The sequence below is a fragment of the Nyctibius grandis genome, chromosome 22 (assembly GCF_013368605.1).
Source record: "Nyctibius grandis isolate bNycGra1 chromosome 22, bNycGra1.pri, whole genome shotgun sequence".
NCBI classification, from domain to species: Eukaryota; Metazoa; Chordata; class Aves; order Nyctibiiformes; family Nyctibiidae; genus Nyctibius; species Nyctibius grandis.
The window spans coordinates 3,449,110-3,472,748 of record NC_090679.1 but is presented as its reverse complement, the minus strand read 5'-3'; the positions used below and the strand labels follow the sequence as shown (position 1 = coordinate 3,472,748).

The 23,639-nt window shown below is 39.3% G+C and overlaps 1 protein-coding gene across 3 annotated transcripts in view; it reads right to left on the bottom strand.

Moving 5' to 3' along the window:
* TENM2 (teneurin transmembrane protein 2) overlaps nt 1-23,639 on the bottom strand; it is a 523,470-nt gene that overhangs the window by 1,059 nt on the left and 498,772 nt on the right. For all 3 annotated transcript variants that reach the window (XM_068417288.1, XM_068417289.1, XM_068417290.1), the window contains 8 exons: nt 22,063-22,295; nt 20,347-20,501; nt 18,978-19,852; nt 12,904-13,079; nt 11,102-11,337; nt 6,490-6,786; nt 3,981-5,595; nt 872-1,002 (listed from right to left, as the gene is read on the bottom strand). In XM_068417288.1, coding sequence (XP_068273389.1) covers nt 872-1,002; nt 3,981-5,595; nt 6,490-6,786; nt 11,102-11,337; nt 12,904-13,079; nt 18,978-19,852; nt 20,347-20,501; nt 22,063-22,295 — 3,718 coding nt within the window. The remainder of the gene's footprint in view (nt 1-871; nt 1,003-3,980; nt 5,596-6,489; nt 6,787-11,101; nt 11,338-12,903; nt 13,080-18,977; nt 19,853-20,346; nt 20,502-22,062; nt 22,296-23,639) is intronic.

Below are 23,639 nucleotides of genomic sequence, written 5' to 3'. Positions count from 1 at the left end.
ATGTCTGTTACAATCATAAGACCCAAGTCTAGCACAATTTTAATCGGAGCTTAAACCAAACAGATTATTAAAAGATGACACTTAACTTCCAGACACTTCTGCCCAGAGATTTCAACCAGTATATGTAACTCAAATGCTTATGAAGGTAAGCCTTTTTGAAAATAGATGAGATTTGAGCTCCAAAATACCAAAGCAATTCCTGAAGAGAGGATTTAGATTCTCAAATTACTTAGAAGCCTGGAAAAGCGGTTTGTTTAGGTTTATATGGCCATTTCACTTGTCTCACCACAAATATGAAGTGAGCCTTGCATAGGCCAGTACTCTTTCCAAGTTTATTAAATGGGTTGGAATTTATTATAAAGGTGGAAAGCATATATCATTTTCCACCTTACACTGACAAGTAAGTATGAATGCTGTAACTGAAGTTAACTGGAGTAGCAAACCAAAGCCTCTCTGAAAAGCATCAAACAAAAAATGATGAGAAATCCTATTCCAGGGTGAGATATAGTACCTTTTCTTAGCAGTACAGCAAGTACCAACCTAAGTTTATTGCAACACATATGTTGTTAGGATGGTTTTACTAAAGGTATAACAGATGATAAATTACCCTGACAACGTCTCCCTTTGTCATTGCTAATCAAGTTAATCGAGTTACAACTTGTTAATCAAGGAAGAACTCAATAAACAACAAACTAATGACACTGTAATTATGATAACAATGAAGGCTGGCAAGAAAGGCATACGTTTGTTAGTATAAAATCTAGCTATACTCACTTCCATTTTACAATTTTGTAAGCGCAGAAGAGCCAGCCATTCTATTCACAGAGTGAGGCAAATTTATCACGAAAAATAACTTCATATTTCTGCCTACCTGTCCATTTTCACATGCTTGACTCTCAGACAACTCGTACGGTGGTGACACAAAGTACATTTTTGCTCTAGGGAAACCAGGAATAATGTTGCTAAGCTGAAATCCAAACATCACCAACCAGCTTTTGACATCTAAAAATCAAAAGTAAGCAGGCAAGTGAGAAATAAATGTGTGTAATAAATGCAAGAAATCAAAAACTTTAGGAAATCCATCCTTGACCTCCTCAATTTCAAGTAGCAGTGGAACTCACCATTTATATTACAGCGTGGCACTTTACAGAATTGTAGTAATCCACCATGAACAGGCACAGGAAATGTTGCTTTAAATTTACCCTAAATAGTTCATCAGGGACATACCATCTCTTTCATTCTTTTTCCATTACAGCACAGGAATTATGCAAACATTTTACTGTATACAACACTTGTGCCATCTCTGACACCTTCTGATGTGGCTACTGTAACCTATAAACTGTATTGTAAAATGATGTTTTATTAGGTCAGTACTCCTAAAAACATCTGCAAAGTCCTTAGGGAAAACACATGGCTTCTTTTCTACGTCCTACTTCTATTAGCTGGCATCAGGTCTCGGGAGGCTCCATTAAATGCCGTGCGAAGCTAGACTTGTAATGCAGATGTCTAAATTTAGGTGCCATGAATATCCTCCCCATCCCTCCAGGCCCAGTATGGAAGGGTAGGAGCTCCACGGGAGGGTTACAGCTCAGCTCCGGGGTGAGCTTCGGGCAGTTCCAGCTCTGGGTTTGACCAGTAAAACTGTCTTTATATCTAGTTGAGAAACCTGAGTAACTAAATGAATAACGGTAATTCTCACTCAGCAGGTATTAATGATGTTTTTAACCAAAAAAAAGCCCACAACCCCGTTTTGCATTTGTTTGCTGCTTCTCTTTTCTGGCTGTCACAGAGATAAGCAGCAGTGTGGGAGCATGGGCACTTCTCACTGGATTTGGACCTATGTTCGTGACTGTTTTTGTTTAAAAAATCTCTCCTGTCTTTTCCAGTGGCTTCCTCTCCTCGCTGGCCTACGATGGCTCCCAGTGCTGCGATTGCCACTTCTTCGTGTGAGCCGAACTCCGTGTTTGAAAAGAGACACGACTGTGGCAAGGCTCTCTCGACGCAAGGGTCACTGCCTGAACTTGGAGCCCTCTGGGCACGGTGTCTGCAGCAGGTCGGCGCACAGCGGGCTGGGGGGCTGCCCGCGGGCATGCACTGCCTGCAGAGCACCCGCCCGTCCATACAGACCTCCGGGACGGGCTCAGGCTCAGCCACCACACGGCACCTGCCTCCTATTGCAAAGCGTGTTTTCCCCGTATTTTTAGCAGAGGTAATGTTACATCATAAAAAATGTAATACTTCTTGGTTGTGGGCACTTGACAGCGAAAGTCTTCTTTTCTTAGCCACTCTGACACTAAACTAAATAGTAAAATACTCTGCTTCTACGAAGATGTTTGTATGTATCTCCCATCACATACTGCCTACCACATTTTTCCTCTAGCTTTGGACAGCACAAGGCTTTGGTTTATTTTACGGTATAATGGTATCTCCCAAACAATTCACTTCAGCTGCCCTAATTCTGAAAAAAAAAAAAAAGAGGAGGACCTATATACAAGGTCGTTACTATTTTCCTTAGCTAACATGCTTTGCAGCACTGCACTTGCTACAGGAATTCCTTTCCAGCAAAACCTGTGAATAAAGCAGTGTCAGGGGTTAACAGTAAGAAGGGACTGGGGGGAGGTTTTTTTTTTCTTTTTTTTTTTTTTTAAACTATGACAACTAAGGTGCCACCATAATCACTTCTTGTGCAAGATAATCTGTTTAGTCCACACAGTAACAATTCTTATTTTTATCACTGATGAAGTATTTTTACAGATTACAAGGTATGTCTTATACCAAAATGCAATATAACTTCCTAGATTTCATCCAGTGGATGGATAAATTAAATGAACGCAATTTCAGAACGTTGCAAAATATCATAAGATGACACTGGAAATCTAAATCAAACAGTGGTGGATGAAAATAGGAATTCTGTTGAATTTAGGACAACAGAATTTGATCCTAAAGTAAATTTAGTCACTAATATTTTCACACTATCAGACACGAATCACATTATCTTCAAATTGCAAAGTAGCAACAGCAGAACCGATGGTGTGTTACACACACGATTATGTCCCAATGTACTAATGAAACTTACTAGGATTTTCTTTGAAGGAAATACACACTTTTCTTGACATTCAAATTACTGCTAAAATTAAGATCGCTCCTTTTAAAAAATGATATCACTGCTCTAATTATTGCATATTCAATTCTGAAAAAAGCTTTTCCTAAAGACATATTAATTACCTTTCTTTTTAGAAATTGCCAGCAGCTAGTTCAAGTACTGTGTGATCTTACTAAGTGAAAAATTATTACTAATTAAGAAGAGGTTACAAGTTTTACCCAATTCCAACATACGCGATCAAAACTACTTTATTGTTTCTCTTTCTCAGCTCTACACATTCCATAAAATTTCTCAAGTCTTTCAGAAGGAAATAATTTTTAAAAACATCAAGATAGTTGTTTTAAAGACTAAACACTGTTTGCATATTAAAAGTTAAATGGGAAAAGGAGGTTTAATTACATCCATTCTTGGTGCTAATTCATAATGTGCCCATGGGCTCAGTCAGCAGTTGATTTGGAAAGTAGCCCTGAAGGGAAGAGACGCTGAGCCGTTCTCGTTCCCCATTCTGCAACTAACCTGCTAGTGACTCTTGTAGGTGACTTCACTTTTGCTTATATCAAATTAGAATGAACACATCTTCATACAGTACTAGTTCAACAGGGAGCACACTATGGCTGTGCTGAAACCGAATATTTAGGCAAAATTTTAAAATTTTTTTTCCCCCTCCATAATTCATTGTGGCTTCTCATTTAGTGCCCTTCATTCGGGGAGCAGTATCAAAGGATCAGGACTAGCCAGCCCCTTTCATAGCACAAGAAGGAAAATAGCCCAGCCTTAATGGGAGGATTCAGCACATGGCTAGTAAGAAGTCTGCTTTCTTTCCCAAATCAACTTCCAAACTGTAGTGTTATTTATAAGAAACGTAACGAAGTCTCACCTGTTACATAGTTCTTTAGATCCAGTTCATTGCTGAGAGGGTTGTTACTCTTGAACATGTACAGATTGAAAGGAGCAGGTTCTTTACCAATGTTTTTCCACATGGTGTAATCAGGAGATGTCCAGCGTCCAGCCAGGACATCATAGTCCCTTTGGGTAAAATGGACAAGTTTGGTTAAAGGATCATACAGCCCTCCATGGAACCCAATAACCAGCTGGAAATCGGGGTTAGAGTCGTAATAAATCTCCCCATATGCTGTGTACTGAAGCTGTTTGATCATGAGGCCGTTGATGCTGAACACAGCTAATGGAGTGCCTGTGTTATCAGAGGCGACATAATATTCTTCCCCGCTGCTACTCTCCATTGCAAAGAGGTGGCCTTGGAGATCGTAGTACAAAGAGGTAATTTCTGAATTGGAATGGTTGTAGACATGAGTTACCCTTGTGGGATTGTGAAGATCAGCATAAAAGTACTGTAGATGATGCCCTAGGTTAGTCTTACAGGAAGCCCTTCGGCCGAGTCCATCATAACGGTACTGAACGCTCCACCCATTTGCTTTGTTGTAAGCTCTTGTTAAGAGTCCTTTAGAGTTGTACTCAAATACATCTGAGCCTCGCTGACACAGGAATCCATCATCATCGATTTTGTATGGTATGTCACCTAAGCGTGTAATTCTGTCTCTTAGGTCATAGCGCAGAGGCATCAATCGAACGCTGTTTCCAGGATTCAAGAGATGAAGGTTTCCATTCAGATCGTAACTGTATCGCCAGGTTGGCCTGTCGTTTACTGCTACGCTTTGCAGTTGCCCATCTCCATCATAATCATAGGTATACTTGGTTGTGTTGGCATATGGACCAAGTTTCAGTTCTCTTTTAGTTACCCTTCCCATGCTGTCATATTGTACGGTCATCCAGTACATCAGGGATCTGAACATTTCATATTGAACTTCTTTAATGCGTCCATGGGTATCAAAGTGCTTACTCAGTGTCATAACTGCTGTAGTAATAATTTGATTTATATCATAATAAATAACTCCAAATTTGCCAAAATGCTCTACTTTGCCAGAAATTTCATCGTAACGGTAAAGATCAACTGGAAGAGGCGTCTCACTGATTATGGGTTTGATGCTTGCGATTCGAAAGCTGTTATCATGATATGTATAATCGAACCTTGCATTGACCATCCCTTCTTCAGAGAATCTGTAGATTTGTTTGTCAACGAGAGGACCAATTTTACGATAGCGGATTGTACAAGAAAATCCTCCACTTTGCAAATTCACCATTTTTAGGACACCTGTAGTTTCATCATATCCAAAAGTAACTGCAGTGCTGTCATAAACAATTTCTGATAATTTGGAGAGCTTTCCATACTTGTAGAAGACTTGTCGGCCAGTACCTAAAAATGATGTTTTCAAAATCCTCCCATCATCACTGTAATCAAAAATCACTGATGCATTGCTTTCAGGAGGATTATAAATATTTCTAATGTAGCCAACAGAGGTGTGAGTTGACATGCTGTGCCGAGCAACGCTTGGCATGGTAACAGCATGAAGTCGGTCTGAAGAATCATACTCGAAGATGTACTGTCGTTGACTCTGAAGCAGTAGTACCATCGACTATAGGGAAAAAATTAATACACAATTACTAGCTTTCAGCATGTGACCTCTGCAAGGGCATTAAAGAAAAGTTTACTGAAGAAGCACTAATGTTAAATGAATAAAAAGAGAATGAGATACATTAGCTAGGGGCACAAAGCTGCTCAGGAATATTGTCAGATTGCCAGCTGAGAGGATCTGCTACTTGGAAATCAGTATGCTGACACCCCAGAGAAAGGGTGGGTTAGCAACCCATGACCTGCCATCCCTTTAGTGGGACCTTATTTTTTTCTTTTTTTTCTGAGGGATGCAAAGGAGTTAGATAAACGACTTGATTTATCTTTCCACTAGCAGCTGTAATTCACAACTGTTACTGAGAAATATGCGAGAAACTAAGCAGAGTACATCAGCTCTGGTTTGCTCAAAACAACAGATTCAAAGAAGGAAAAGGGAAAATAATATGCAATTTTGATGTATTTAAGACACTTTTATGATTCAAGTGTCTTAATTAGGCTAAGTAAAAATGCATTACCATATTTTCATTTAATAAGTAATGATTAGAGATGAATTACCTGCTTCTACCTGAACCTTTTGATAGGTTTAGTCATGCATTTTTGTTCTGAAGCACAATTCACTGCGTTAGTTTATGCTGTTATATGGCAGCCCAACCGCTTTCAGGAAAATATCAAAAGACCAAACCATGAACAAAGTATTTCCCATTAAAAATTAGTCAAATTCACTTGAGTAATTGAAAAAATAAGGAATTCTGAGATCAGGTACAAAGGGATTTCAACAGCTAGAACATGTCAAATTTTAGATCATTTGTGCGTATGTTACGTACAGAGCTTAAAATGAAGCCAAATTGTACCTTCTCTCTTTGTAGCTAATGTCAGAAGGTAAAACGTCACCACCTACTTTTTCTAGATAGGTGTAGCTCCAAACTTTCCCATCTGCAAACATGCGCGATATGATCCTGCCTTGCTTATCGATATCTGTCCGTTCACTCATGGCGCCGCGCTGAAGCCCAGCCAGGCGCCCGTTGAAGAAATAAGACACGTTGACAGCAGCCAGGCCGCTGCTAGGCAGCCAAAGGAAAGGCCGTCCTAGCTGATCGTAAATTATCCTCAGTGTAAATTTCCGGTGATCATCATAGATTTTTTCTGTGCGTATGTTCCGGTCGTAATCGATGGACAGTAAATTCCTTCCGTGCACCTGTTGAATGAAAGATGGCTGCGTTCAGTGAGCAGTGGGCACTACGCCGCTGTGGATTTTCAGCGTGAAAATAGCGTGCACATTGGACAGCTCCATTTCCCCGCGTTTTTGAAAACTGTAGGACATCTTCCCATTAACTGGCTTTTGCTTTCTACTTCTCGGTATATTCAAACACGTAACTTTGAGTGTTTTACTGAGATATTTCCCATCTCTCTGCAGCACGGGAGCTGTAATCTTACAGAGAAAGGCTTCCCTTATTGTCGTAATGGACAGACATACTGCACACCTAGGTCTAGTGCAGTGTTAGCACTTTAGCAGAGAAACTAATTATTTTGCATGGAAGTAATCTTTCTACTGCTGCCATCAGTAGTTCTTCACCTTCTTCCCTACAATGACTCCAAGAACAACAGAAGAAATTACAATTTTGTGTGTTCATTGAGGTTTAGCCACTTACGTTCTGTAGCTACAACAGCTTGCATATGAATTAATTCATTTAATATTTTCTTCATTTACTTTCCAAATATTCAATAGATCCCTCAGCAACCCAATCACTTGGGATGGGTTTCATTTCTTCTTATTAAAAATCCTGATCATACAGGCTGGGAAAGATGGACTTCTAGTTTTGAGAAACAAAAGTGCTAAATAATTAGGTTAAATATTTTTATTTTTCAGTTACAATTTTCAAATCAAAGTACAGCATGAAGTGTTACAGTGCCAGGTTTTAAGGTTTTTTTAAATAAAAGAGAAAAAGATAACCAAAGGAGCATAACAATGCCAAATGGAGAGGCTTCTAGTGCTATAATCAGAGATACATAAATATATTCACTGGAGGCTGAGCCACAGAATTCAGGCTAATGCTGTAATCTGATAAAGCTTCTTAAGTAATTTAATTGTAGATCCATCATTAATAAAGTAGAAGTCTTTAAATTAGATATGATTTGAGAGCAGTGACTACTTAAAAAGTATTCATCAGTTTCTGGGAATTTGTTCTTCAGCTTATATTTTACAGTAGCTTTGATTAAGCAAGGTTTTCTCTTATCCAAAATTAAACTGCACATCAAACAATATGTAAATTAACCCTGAGCCTGTCTCGAGGACATAAAAAATATTCTGAGATAATTTCACTGGCAGGGGTAAACTCAATTCCCATCCCAACCAACTCTGCAGGAATTCAGTTATACAGAAAGCAAATGTAAAATTAATACAATTTTCTGTTTGCAAAGAAATAATTATTTCAAATTATCGCCCATTATCCTAATTTTTTCCATTAATAAAATTTAGCTCTTTAACAGTTTGCATTTCCTTAGTGAGCGTCATTAGAAAAAGCTCTTTTTTGTGGGTTTTCCTGAAGGTTATCCCAGCAACAACTTCTCCTCCTCAGAGAAAAGACAGGGTATTTTTTTTTAAAACACCTTGGCAAAATAAATCATATTCTGCTCTCCCATTGTAATGGAAACAAAGCCAGGGAAACCAAACTCAACATTACTACTTTCTCAACTGGTTACTCTAGTTGCGTAAACGTAGGGTCAATCCCTTCCCTTCACAGAGCTCTTGGGGAAGCAGAAGAGAGCTTTAACTTCTCAAAAACATTTAGCTAGAACATTAAACGGCTCGTGTATGACTGAAAGGCCCCAATTTCTTAAGGACAGGCAGAGTTTGTAAAAAGAAAAAAAAAAAACCAAAAGTCTTTCAAAAAGATTAAGAACTGAATTGTAGCATTTGTTTTTTTTGTGCGGGTTTTTTTTTGTTTGTTTGTTTTGGTTTTATTTTTTTTAATTTCTGAAGCTTTACAAAGCTGTTGGGATTTCCGGGGTTTCTTCCCTCCATTACAGTAACTGCAACTGTAATCTGCATGTAGGAAAGTCTGACTCCAGGTATCCTCCCTTTTCTCAAAAACATTATAAAGTTTATTAGTTTTGTGTTTGTTTTTTTTTTTCTGTGAAAAGCTAAAGTATTAGGGTTTTTTAAATGATTACACAGAAGAGCTATGCACACACAAACATCACTTGGAGAATAAAGCAGCACCTGCTTGGATAATTCAGTAACTTCATTTTCATTTGCAAAATAAGTAAAACCAAAGGGTGTAATTGTAGTGTCATGTTAATTATATAGAAACCCAAACAAAATGACTAACTCCCACTCTTCCTGGGAACACTAATAATGCTATTACAAGTACCACGACTGAAGATTATCTAAGCAGCTCCCTCTTTTATTCCACTACCTCCATGCGCATGTGGGTTTCCCTTGGCTGCTGCTGACCAAGTGGCAGTGGGGACGAGCCCTCTGTGCCCTGGGTAAAGGTCTTGCAACAAAAATCACTGATGTGATGCTGCGCTGTAACAAAGCCTCTTCAGAGGGAAGCTTATCAAGACTTTATCTGAAACTACCGCAAGACACTGAGCGTGTGGCATGTAAAATAGCAGCAGACAGTAAGTGGGATAACACAAAGGTGAAGCCCAGGTCTTCCTTTCGTGGATTAACGAAGTCTGCCCAGGCTCGTTCGTGCCGGCCGGCAGGTCCAGCTCAGTGTGCCTGCGGCATGGACGCACGGCGCTGGGGGCACAGGTAGCAGCAACACCTGAAGAAAAGGGCTGTGGGCTCCAGTAAGTACTCCTAAGAGGCGAATCCCATACAATAACAATCCCTTTTGGTAGTTCTGGATTCTGCACTGGGGATTCAGGAAATGGCTCCGCACGCCCTCCCACCGGTCATCCCGGCGCTGCGTCAGTTCTGCAGCAGTGCCCCACGTCCGTACCAGTACGTGCCACAGCTGTCCCAGCTGCCGCAGCCCACCCTGCCTGCTGCCTGCTCCCCGCAACGTTCCAACACACTCGCTCTATTTCATTCACTAAACAATTTATAAAGATGAATTAGAATAAATGAGATGCAAACAAATTCTACGCTTTCTCCCTCATTTTCAAATTTCATTTTCAGTCCACTCAACCTGTTATAATCTCATAGTGATTTTCATTTAAAAGAGCTAAACGGATATGTGATTATTTACAGGAACTAACACCAGACAATTAAATGTTGAGGTGTTGCTAGATAAAGCGGTGTTTTGATTTGCATAAACATGATGCAAGAAAACCCATCTCAGGCAAGATTTCAGCTCTAAGATGTGTTTAACTTCAGCTAATTACCACAAGTACCTCTATTAAATTTTTAGCATTGAGAATTAGGATTACAGCAATTTCATTTCAGGGTCCTATTTATTTTTATTTTGAACACCTAGTCAGAATGCAGAGCTGATCTATTTTCTACTTATAATCAACTTCTGCAGGTCAACGCATCAAAAATCAATTACGCAGCCGTGAAGTCTAGTCATTAAGGATTAGCTGCTAATCTCATTCCATTTTTTGTCCAACCTTCCCCCTCTCCCCAATAGGTGCACTCGGAGGTTTTGTGAGAATACAGAAAGGCTTGTTAATTCAACACTGTGAATTAGGTGTTAAGGAATAGAAATATACCAAAATCTAACATCCCAGTCTTACTATTTTTTGTAAATTACTACACAGTTGTTTACATCTAATAGAATAAAAAATATATTGCATTTAATATATCATCTTGAACACACAGAACTGTATCTCATGTCCAATGATGTTGCAAGAATTATTAAAAGACCTTGATCAGCGGTACATTTGTTTTCTGCCCAGTATCTGAAAGCCCTGCCAAAACTGTACCTACTGAACAGCCAGTGAAAGTTTAGGTACTTAAGGGGTGAAAAGCAGGCCAGCTAAGCACAGAATGGGATTAATCCGGCTGCAGCAGATCTTTAATTTGGCAGGGGATGGATTACATGACCTGAGTGTCTTTCTTATCTTATGCTTATGACTTTGTAATTATGGCAATTATTTTCCAATCGTGCCATTTGGGAAAGGGAATAAACACAATATGCCTGTGTCAATGAATCTGTAGGGGGATTTTACAGCAGCAGAACGTAACTGCTCAAGCTGTGATTGTGTTTACTCCCAGGACTAACTGTGGTAAGTGTGCCATCATTTTTACAAATGGTGAGTCGTTGGATTCCCCCCCCCCCACACACACTTTCAGAAGCAGAGTGACTTGCAGCAATATTCTGGGTATTTTTTCCAACCTCTTTTAGAATACTTTTAGTAATGAAGCTTCTGTAGCTGATTGCAGCAGATGATCCCATGCAGTTCACTGACCTCTCAAATAAAGAAAAGACTGTCATACCAAAGACAATCCCAGAGGTGTACATTTTTAACAAAAATAGGAAAGATGTCCTTCAAAATGGAAAATTAATATTCTGCCCACAGAAGAAAAGATCATTGTTGTAATGACAGATTCTACTTACCCTGAGCTTTCTTCCAAACACGGTCACTTTGCCTTTAATCTGTTCCTTCCTCAGACGCCATTCAATTGAGTTTAAACCATTTTCCATTGGCAGAGAAATATTACACCGTCCTATGGTGGGAGTCACAGTCCCAGCCAGGACATGAGGTTCGCTGTGAAAGCTAATGCTCATGCCATTGGCATACATCACTCTCAAAGTACCATTATTACAGAGCTGATAGCTGTTCCTCACTTGATCTACAGCAATAATGAAAAGAAAATAATTTAGCTACTCCAGTCATAAAGAAAACATATAGCTTAATTTGATTGGTTTTTTATTGCACTCCTGTTGATGTTAAATGAAGTCAGCCTGCAATTACCATTTACGTGGTACTATGGTGGAAATTACAGATGTTACAGATTCATGTAAAGAACAGTAGTGTAACAGTGAGCCTGCAGAGATACTGTGTTTATTTCATTATGTTTTCCCTTTGGTCTTAATCGTGAATCAAAATGCACAGTGATATGTGTTCAACCACGTAATTTATTTCTAATACGAACAAAAACTCCTGAAAACTGAACTGCTGTATAAACAACAAACCATTAAACTCCAGGACAAAAAGAAAAAAAGACTGCTGGACTCTTTATGAGTAGGAAGAAGTAAGCGCCTCTTCTTTTTCTTTCCCCCTGTTTAAAAGCTGTCTCCAAGCAGAGGCTTTGTACAGCAGTACAGTTTGGCTTTAAATCCTCAAGGTGTGAGTTTCCAGCAATGCAAGCTGGCAGCCACACTCCTTCACTCGCCTGCCTTCCTGCTGCCCCTCCCAGACATGCGCTAGCCTGATGTGCACACCCACAGCCTTCTGGCTGTCGGAGAAGAGTTATACAAATAATCCCGTACTTTTATGGCCGTGCAGTTCTCCAGCTGTTTGACACAGCCAAGTCCATTCTCAGGATGGAGCGCTACAGTGTGCAACTGTCACCAAAGCATCAATATTTGTCTGACAGAAGGACAGCATCTACACAATTAATCATCTGGTATAAGAGAAGTCAAGTCTTTGTAACCAGACATGTCACGGTCTAATAGTCTATAAACGTTGACACTTACGTCAGGAGGAGACTATTGTTCGATGATATTTTTATTCCAGTGACATTATTTCTTAATTAAAAATCCCCACCACTCATCAAATTCCTTTCAGTCTATCTTTGATAACTGACTGTTTTCACTTCATCAGATACGATGCCTGTGCAGTGCTGGAAAGCTCTACGCAAACATTTAACCACTTTCTTGCTGATCTCTCCTGCCATACTTGGGCTGTAATGCTGTTCTCGGAAGTGCTCACTGTGGCACAAGATCATCCACTGCCCTAATTGTTCTACATTTTAATTAATGGTAGTGTATAAACTGGGAAGATTTCATTTCTAATAGCGGGAGGCTACTTGAGCCTCTCTCTCCACAAGGATCTCTACCCAGGCAGTCAGCAGTCAGACTGTGTCTCTGGGGCACTGAAGTCAGAACCAATTTGGCAGTGACGTACAGAGAAATATGCGAGTGGGTAAAGTGAACCTGACCCGAGAGGTAACGGCAGGAACTAACTTAGGCCAGCAGATAATGACCATACCTATTTGACAGAAAGCATGACTGCGAAATGTCTCTTACCTGTCCTGAAGACCTGTCATTTTAGGAATAAGCTTTATGGGAGTTTTCCTTGCAAACCTTATACGTTTTTCCCCTGCCCATGGGTGTACTAATGACACAGATCTGTTGTGAATTGCTTTGGCAAGTTGTGTGTGTGGTTAGATGTGCTGAGAAGTGCGCTTTGGTACCTTGAACAACTGTATAGGAAGCCTCCACAGAGGAGAGATTTGTGATGACCGTGACATCGTCATCCCGATTAGAATTCTCAATGTCGATGGTAATAGACTTTTCCATTTCTCGATGAAGGCTAGTTACCACTCCAGTGGGACGCGTTACATTGGTCAGACGCCCTTCATGATCATAGCTAATAGAAAAGTTAGTGAGAGTGAAAAAGCATGAGGATATATGTTCATCAATACCCAATGTATTAATAATGCACCACATTTGTGCAAAAAAAACCAGAAAGAAACAGATTTTCAAGAACATCCTGGCCATACCTATTTCTCTGTTCTTGAAAGAGTCTATAATGATGAAATAATAATTTTTAGAGATACTGATCTCAACTACATGAGTGTAAATCCAGGTAGCATCTTTTAAATTACTGAATTAATTAAATTATTATGGATATACAGAGTGATATTTGGCTCAAACAATTATAATTTGTAAATTCTTCTGTATTTTAATAGTTGCATTTCACTCTAAGGACGTGGACTTATGGTGGATACTACAATATACAATTGCATACACTGCATATTTGCAATGGAATACTTAGTGAAAACTACTAAGTATGGCCTTAAGTGACATATCAAGGAAAGAACTTGCCATAAGAGATTAAATAAGACATCAGCTTGAGAACATAATAATTTCATTTAAATCTTATCTGTGGTATTGAACTGCATTTTGGGGTCAGTATTTTGGCTCATAAAGATGAATGATGAGAAGTTACAGCACAGGATAGGTCGGAGGTGCACAAAGGGCAGCAGTCAGCACTCAGAATATACCTTAGAAGATAAATTAAGTGCTCCAGAGGCATAAAGACAAAAACATAAAAGAAAAAGGGCTCTCCATGAGTTTATTAAGTTAAATTTATTTAGAGGTATAAAGCCTGAGGAGGAGGAAAAGAAGGAATGCTGCCTGAAATAAAATCATACTGTTTCTCCCTTTCCTTTAGTATGCTCTATTTGTGTGCATACGTATGCTAAAGAAGCAATCCCTCGGATCTTAAGGGCAAGAAATGGGGACCTGAAACAAAATCAGTATTCCAGTCTGACACTCTGCTTGCTGCAACTTTCTACTTGTGCAAGAGTCTCTCACCCAGCCGCTACCAAAGCGCACATACTTCTAAACAGCAGAAAGGCAAGAAAAAAGTGTCCTGTGTAGATAAAGGGAAAAGTTTAGGTAGAGATTGAAACCAACTGGTCATCCTTCGAACGTAGAAATCCAGGGAGCAGGAAGCCTGGAAGAGAACTGGTAAATCCATTGCACTGCCTGAGAGTAACAGAAGAGAAGAGGAGCACGTTTAGTATCACGGAGCTAGCCGAGTTCTTTGTACGTCGTGGTTAGCTGTGAAGATGAAAAAAAATCAGTGCGTTCAACATGACTTTTTACAAGTAAAACATTCAGAAACCTCAAAGCAGGCCACTTGAACTGTATAGCATATCTCCAAAATTAATACACAAATTGGCTCCTCAGTTAATACAACCATAAAACATGCCTTTCAAATCCATTGCAAATGGTTGCACTCATTCAACTGAATATTGGGGAGGAAGGAAAAAAAATCACCTGTGGAGCAACAAGCCTTACCAGAACCAATGGAAGTATTAGGCAAGGAAGTAAATCAATAAAACAAAGCACCACGAGACCTAAAAGGGACCAATAATATATTGGTCTCATTTAAGCAGTTCAGGATCAAATAAAGATTAACCAGCATGGTTTTTCTTAATAAAAGTCACAAGCTTCTACCGAGAGATAGATAGATATATATATATATATATATTTACCATATCAACAAGATACTGGCTAAAAGACAGTATGTTGAAATAATCTATGAACGGGGGTTTGGCTGAGTCTATATAAAAGCCTCCACAAAAAAATATTGAAAAGTACTCGTAAAGTATAGATGAGGGAAGAAGTTGATCCAGTCAAGCATCCACCTAGCAAGGAAAAACAAAAAGTACAAAAAATGGACAGTTTCAAAAATCTTGAAGGTCAATAATGAGACAGGCCCTAAGAGTCTGTATGGGGACTACTTTGGTATGTTTAGTGATTAGCAGAGTGACAAAAAGAATACTTAGGTGTCAAATATTACAGAAGGGACAATGTTATTTAAGACAAACTAAAAAAGTCTATGCATGGCTTGAGCACAACTATGCAGAGTTTGGTGAACATCCAGAAAAATGGTTGGCCAAATTCCCTATCAGCAAATATATTTTAGGCAATGCAAACGAGACATTAATTTAAACTCTTCATTCACATTGCTGGGTTTTTAAATAACCCAGGAAAGATTCCTGGGGATTGCTGTGGGCTACTCACTGAAAATCTCTGTTCAAAGTGCAAGGGCAGTCTAAAAAGTAAATATGGATGAGGATGTACAAAGACTGAAACAGAAAAATGAAAATATTCTAGTGCTATTTCTAGAAATTAGTGTTTTGCCCCCCACCATGAGGCATGCTTTCCAGTGCTTGTCACAACTTTTGAAATCAGCAATGGCTGAGATTGAAAGGGTTTATAAGGAAGCAATGGACGTGCTTGAAGTGATACATACAGAAGTACTCTCTATAAATATCTGCAGACCATTTAGTTTATGAGCTAAGCATATAAAATATTCACTACTTAAATGTTATATACACACGCAGTACCAATGTATAAAGAAGGCATTTCTACTTTATCCATTGCATCAAAAAAATCCTATTAAAAATTACCTTAAAGGTAAAAAATTTTAAATTAATAAAACAGTGCTGGATGCACTGAAGGCTGTTCTCCCATGCCCAATATTATGGCACCTCTATGTCTTCTGCACTTTCTATTTCTAGCATTCTGGTCTTGGAGGTCTGAGACATGTACTGCTCGACAGCTTGTAGGCAGGAGTAGCTAGGACAGTGCCATACACAGTACTGCAGCAAGGAGTAACAGCAGCTTCTGACTGAACACAGAGCAGGGTGAGGTGCAGATCCACATACATTTATATATATCCCTATTTTCTCTCCCTTATGAAAATGAAGCTGATTCAAGAAGAAAACTGCAGCATTCTTTTAGGATGCTCCCGAGACCAAGCAGAATACCACTGAGGACCACTTCAAAGATCTGTGCTTCATGCCCAAAACCTAGCTTAAATTACCCCATGTGAGCCTGCTGGTAGCTGTTATATTATTTAAGAGCCTTGCCTGTTCCTGCCGCAAATGAACTGCATGCATATACCTACACACTATATATATATATATGTATGGAGTGTGTATACACACATAGATAAAAATAGTTTGTGTATGCATTTCTCTGCATAGACACATGCATGCCTAGACATACTGCACAAATTTAGTTCTATGAGCATTTTCAGGGTGCAGTTTCAGAGAAAAGAAAGGAATACACCCAATAAGATAGCCTGGGACTTCAACAACTGGTTGATATAAATGCACTGAAATAAATTTGTCATAAGAACTTTAGTTCATGTAGTATTTTACTAATTAAAAGACATTTGTTCTTTTCCAGTTCTGCTGCCATATTAACAGTTTTGGGTATTGATTATCTCTGTATGAATACATGAATGTAATGGCACAGAAAACTACTTCGTTGTCCTTATAAACTCTCATTGGCTAAGTATTTCTTTCATCTTCAATTGATATCAACTTATAGCTACCAAAATAAATTGCATAATGATGAATACAGAATTTTCCACTTTGAAGCTGCTTCGAAGAACAAATAGAAACCAGAAACCAGTACTGAGTGACTGTGGACTGTGATTGTTTAGGTTTGTAAATTTGATTTAAATAATTCTCATAATCTTATTCATAAACCCCTCAACGGTGGGGGTACATGAGATGACAAAGCATATTACGGCATCACTTTAAGTCAGCTGCTTAGAATCAGCCTAAAGGAGGGGCCTCTATTCTTCTAGTATTTTGTAATTACTATCTCCAGTGCATATAGCCAACCTCTAGTCCTCACATAGGCTTTTCCACGCACATATACATACCTTCCTTTAACGTCTTTGTGAATGGGATTTTATGGTTTTTTTTCTAACCTAGGCAGGAGTCACCGTGTATAGTTTATTTTATACACGCACTATAAAGTCTATGCATTTTTAATGCAAAAAAATGTCTATACTGTCCTCTCATCTTTGGGCTCTATGCTGATGAGAATGTACGTACAAATCTGGGAGAAAGTAAGTTATTTCCGCTGCCTCATCAAAGTTACTAATCATCTAAGGCAGTACCTCAGGCTGTACTATTTAGACTTAAATATGGTACGTAACTTCCACTGACGTGAGGCAAGGCTTGCACATCTTTTCTTATTTGATCTTGGAAAAAAATCTAGTCAACATGTCAGCACTATATACACATTAAATTATATTTTCAGATGCATCTCAGTAAGACATCAAAGCACCTACCTTCTATATTTACTTAGGAATCGTAGTACAATTTTTCTGATAAATTATGCTAACTTAGTACATCACGTGATTCTCAGCCACCAGTTATACCAGTTTTGTAACTTGTAACTTTCTGATGACCTTTTTTAACGTTTCATTGATTTTGATGTAGAGTTTTAAATTATGTTGCTATTTAATTTTCTACAATTAATTACTGGTGTTTTGAGAAATAACTAGTTTATATGACTTCTGACCTGAATATTGAGCTAGCTACTGAGGAAAAAACAACAACAACAAAACCTATTTAGAAGGGCATCCAGATCTCATCACCAATAATGCGAGATTTTACCACCGTCTAGTACAGCGAGCTCTAACTTGATCTTCTAATCAGCAGATAATACCCTCATGCATTCACATAACGGGATTATTTTTGTAACTAATGTGTGGTAAAGAAATACTGCTTGCAAAATATTAAGGAGAATTGCAGTGGTTCAATGTCCAGGGCCACATCAGGAGGGGCCCACGAGAGGGCACTGCTTTCCTTTGTACGGAAACGAAAACACAGTGTGGACAAAATACTGCTGTGAAATGCTCAGTTACATCTATTTTGAGCAGACTGAACACAGCTCTTTCTATTCTCGCATTGCTTATATTTTCTCTAAAAAGAAAGAAAGTGGTGGCCAAGATGAATGCATTAATAAATTAAAATAGGTGTGCGTCATTGCTAGTCTGTAACCTTAAAAATAAGCCTACAATTTAAAATTAAATATAAAGCCCTATTCATACCTTCTACCCACTAATTTGAGAAATGGTATTTAGTACTCATTCATTAACTATTTGAAACAAAATATATGACATCAGACTTGCCATACATATTTTCAATATATCATTTAGCTTCTGTTTTTAAAATTTTGATCAATAAATGGCAATAAGACTACTAAGGATAGGACAACTATTAATAAAAATCTGACTAGTTTTTCTAGATTTTTAATATACTTTTGAACTTCATCTCTGATGAATTTCATTTGAAGAGGTAGTTCTGTCTTTTTAATCTATTTGCTCACGAACACCAGTGTGCTTTTGGGTTCTCTGCAAATTATGGAAGTTACACCAGGGGTCTGACAGATAGCTGGGGATCTAATTTCCTCACTTGTCTCAAGAATGAGCCATCAGTGAAGTTAATCAACATTTTAACAACCTTGAGTAATACATGAGTCTGATCAGAAAGATATATAATTTGAGTTCCACCAGAAACCACAGCATTAGGGTTCCTAGAGAGAGGCAGCTCAGTAGGAGCCAGGGATTGCTGGGGGCTGGTCTGGATGCAAGCTATCTGCAGCCTCGCTGATGACTAAGAGCAGGGGCCCGCTCTGGTAAATCAGACACAGGTTTCTGAATGCGGTACATAGTCCTTGGTGCTGGAGGTGGGTGAGCTGCCCCGCTGGCCTCAGACTGCGGGCAGGAGTTTAGGTGGTTTGGTACCCACCCAAAGGACCCCGCAAAACCGATGAAATCAAGAAGCCACTTAATCATTTCCAGTATCATACTAGACTGAGATGTAACGGCCTTATTCAGTACCAGTGAAATGCCTACAACAAATTTCAGTAGGATCAGTTTAGGGCCTACTCACTACTGTTTGAAAAATAAATGTACGCTTAATATATCCAAAAACATTCTTACTCATAAAATGTTGTCCATCCTGTTTCATCACTCTTCGTTGCTAAGAGACCACTGTTTCCGTTATATGTCATTAATCCGAGCTCCAGGGTCTGCGTTGAGACCAGCTTGAGTCCACCATTAGTGCCAACAGCCAGTGTGACAATCTGATTATCCGGCATCAGTAAATGGCGGGGCATCCCACTGGCATCCCGACGGACCTTCAAGGAGTTGCCACTGTTGTCCATCACCTCCGTGACATCGTTATCGCTGCTATAGGTGAAATTGTACAAGTACTCCCCGGTAACAAGGCTGAGAGTGTACTGGTGAATCCCGTCAGCATTGAAGACATACAGCTCCTGTTCTCCTGGAGATGCAGCTTCATATTGGTTAAAAGAATTAAGAATGGGCCTGTTTTTACTGACAGCCCTAATGCGGATATTTCCAAGATCAGCTATGTAGATGGTACCGTCTGGGGCCACAGCTAAGGAAGATGGTGAATTTAAGATGGCATCAGTGGCATACCCATCATCCCCAGCATAGCAATTACAGTTGACATCATTTTTGCAATCACAGTCTGAAGCTGCCCCTGCAAGAAGGCATATTTCTCCATTGGTAGTTACCTGGCGTAGCCGATTAATTTTTTTTTCATCTGTCTCACTGATGTAAAGAACTCCTGTGTGTGAGATGGCAATGGCACTGGCTGATTCAAGTGCAGAATGAATAGCCAGTTTGCTAAGAGAGTAGTCTATACCAGGAACCTGGCAGTGCATGGGGCGTCCAGCAATAATGCTAACTTGATGATTTTCTGTGATCCGTAAAATAACATTGTTCTCTAGGACATAAAGGGAGTTGTCCATGGGATTGACAGCGAGATCAGTAGGCCACTCCAGCCGTACCTATGAGTTGCACAAATTATTACTGTAAAACTCATAACTGAAAAGTACACTTCTAGTGTTTAAAATTCCATGTGTAACAACAGCAAATTAGTGAGGGGTTTATCAGCGTAAATCATGAAACCAAGTCATGAACGGCAACTATTTCAAACAATGATTTTGTTTTTCAGAAATATTAAAGCTACGTGCAGTGGTAACTTTGGCTAATTGTGTTGCTGTGCAAAGAATGAAAGCTACATTGTGGAAGCTCTACAATAATTATAGAAAAACAGGCAATTAAGACAATAACTCCCATTATCTCAACCTTATTTCTCTACAGTTGCATAAATAACCTGTGTTAGCCACAGTAAAAGGATGGTTCACTCATTTCAGTAATGAATCAAATATGCTATCATCTTGTGCTGCATAATATATTTCTTAAGTGGCCAGGCAGTCATCCAAAATAGATGCACATCTCTTCTAAGGCAGAGAAGAAAAGACATGCAGTAAGAATCTACCTGGGTGACATCCATGCTGGAATCACAGCTGAGAGGTCGAACAGCAGTTAGGTCATTGGAGCCCAGCAGGGTTGATATAATTCCGTTCTGATCCACTTTTCTAATCATAGTGGCATCAACAAAATACATGAGTCCATACTTATCCACTGCAATTCCTGAAAATATCAAAACCAGGCATCAGTGAAGCAGTGAGGCTCCCAGCTTCAAGGCAGGCTTCATCTTATTAAAAAGCTTACAAGATGGTGACGTTTGTTCCCTTCCCCTGTTCTTTCCTCCCTTCCAACCTGAGCACTGTTCCTGGAACCCTCCAAGTACCTGTAGTTCTGCTGAATAAATGGCGTCAAGCAAGCGAATAAATGGCATCAAGCTGCTGAATAAATGGCATCTTTAAAGCCCCTTTGGGGCTTTGAAGAAAAGAAAACCGCAGAAATCCCCAAAACATGCCAAAAAGCCAGCAGAATGCATCAGCTTATTTATAAATTCAAACTCTGTATGATAAAACAATACATAAAACCAATTAAAAAAATATCTCCTAAGTTTTAATCTCAGAAATTTGAGGTGTTGCTTTCTTCATCTGAAGGATCTGATGAGGATGAAGAATTTTTAGAAATCTTTTAAAATTTCTTTAAAAATTTTGAAAAATTAAGAGAGCATTATATTCTTTCAGGATACTTTTTAATTCTTTGACCTGTTGCAGTAAGGAATATGGGAAGAACATCTGGTGTTTCCAGATGAAGACACAGGGGTTTCCAGCCTAGAAAAAAAAGGAAAGCTTCAATGCCCGTCGCATTGGGAGTCCTTGGAGAGGAAAGGCACAGCATGAAAGGGTGCTCCTTTGGAGAACAGAAGGGTGCCGCTGTCTGTTGGGAAGGAGCGCAGGCTTTTCCTCACCTGCCTTTCCCGCTTTGATTTGGCGCACTGCCTTGTCCGTTTCTTGGGCTGAAAATAAAATATTGATCTAAAAATTTTGTCTTCAAATGGTTGCAGTGCTCATCCTATTGGGCAGTGAGAGAAGATAAAGCTGTATCTTCTTCACTTCTATCTAGAGGTTTAACTTAAAACATGCAAGCAGCTCTGTCCTGTTAATATACTCTGTATGTATTAACTGAAACTACTACTTATGCAAAGAAACAGGATCTTTCATTTCTATTCGCTTTTAAGATCATCTGGTTCTTTTCAACCATTGAAATAAAAACCGAAGATGTTTGAAACACCTGATTAATTCATCCTTCCAATAAAGATGAAACAATGGGAAAAAAATCTTAAAAAGAAACACATCCCCAAATCTCTACATAATCTTGAAAACTTTTTGTTAAAAATTAGAAACTGGAAAGGGCAAAAATCCTTTAATTTTTCCTCCGCCTCTGAAGAAAAAGGGGATACATAGAATAAAAACTCATGAAAAAAGCCACAGCGGGCAGCTTTTCTCCCCAAAGACTATATCTCAAACAGCAATTTGTCTCCCAGTTTACAATCTTGCTTCTTGGAGTGAGCGATACCCTGCTAATTTGTGTTCTGTTCTCCTTTTGCGGCATTCAGTGTCGGGGTAATAAAGTTTGCTTTAACTAAACAAAGCACGAACACTTGCCAATCCACTGTAATTAAAGCCCAGAATAAAAATTACCGAGCAAGGAGTGATTTAATTGCCAGATAATTATTTCCACATCCAGCCTAGTCTCACGCAGTCATTTTCTCTAGCTTCTTTTCCTACTTTACCTCGAGGGCTCATTAGGGTTGCGTCCACTGCCTTCCCTCCATCCCCACATCTGGCTTCATCAAAGGGCAGGCATTGCTCTCCAGTCCCCGCTACCACTTCCGAGTTACCAGCCAGGTCTTTCGTGCCACTGAGGGACTTGACTCTGTATATCCGTCGGCTATTGGTGTCCGACACGTACAGTGAGCCTGAAACAGGGTCCACGGCCAGATAGTATTTATGAGCGGGATTGTTGCTTTAGAGAAAAAGAAAGCATAAAACAGAAACAGCTGAGCAGTCTAGAAACTTCACAGGCTTTCAGAGCGTAGATAGTCATCAGGCACAGAGAGATCTGGAAAGCGAGTCTGACACCTTCATACAGAGGTGGGGTCTGAAGGACTGCCGTCTGAGGACCTAACTTGATTAGGGATTGGTCAGTGTTTCAGAAGGATTGTCATTTTAGATCTCATTCACCCTGCTACACCAAACATTCCACAGCAGAGCCCAATAAGCCAAAGCTGCACAGAAGATTTTCTTCTTGATCTCTTTAGCCCTTTAGATCTGCTCCAGGTCAATTCTCTTTGGCTTATCTCTATCTGCTGCCGCTCCTCCCCGCCACCTTGTTTAACTTCCCTTGAAAGCAGAAGTCATAGGAGTAAGATGAAAGAATCAGCTTCTGAGTTACTTATATTATGCCACAAGATTTGTGAGGTCTTGTATAAATACGAGGCAGAGGCATAACAAATTTATTCCTAAAGCTAATTTGTTCTCATTCATTCTTATCAAGAATCTCATTTATGGCAGATGAAGTTGGTTCTATTAACCAAAACCAGAGACCCCGAGTGTCTGACTTCAACTCCAAACCTTCTGTTATTGAAAAACTGGTCCTCAGTTTGCGATTAGAATGGGTGCTCATACAGAAAGCTACTTCTCTTCTGAAATATATGTTTTCTGACAGCTTGTCACATTTTGCAACTACTTTAGCAAATCATCTGCAAATTGAGAAATGTCAGTCTTGGCGATATATATACATTCACACACACAGAAGTGCAGTGCAGAAATATTTTCAAAATCTTGCCTGGCTAGTTTAACTCAATTTAGTTGGATTTTAAGCATGATGTGAATTTTCCAGCCTTTGGAACCTATGGGTGAGCATAAATAAGGTCAATGGTGGTTTCAAAGAATAGAAGACAAATGAAGACAGAAAGAAAAAAAATGAAGGTTACTTACCAGTAACCAGAGATATTTGCCTCCAAATATCCACACTCCTAGTTTCATGTGGCAAAAGTGCCCATCTCCAAGAGTGAGGATACACAGAGGTAAGTTATGATGGACATAAGCCATTTCTTGATCAGACTCACTGAAACTATAATAAGGCCACTTTTGGCAGCACAAAGACAACTGCATTCATGTGGTCATGAACAGATCTGGAGGAATGAGGAGGCCCAAAAATACCACTTTCTACAGTTATCTTCCTCTATGCCAGTCTTTGACATGGCATGATTTTTAGGTCAATAACAGTTTTTTCTAAAACTGTAGAAAGTAGGAAGGCGATTGGTTTGATCAAAATTCAGTAGGCAGAGGTAATACCATCTGCTGA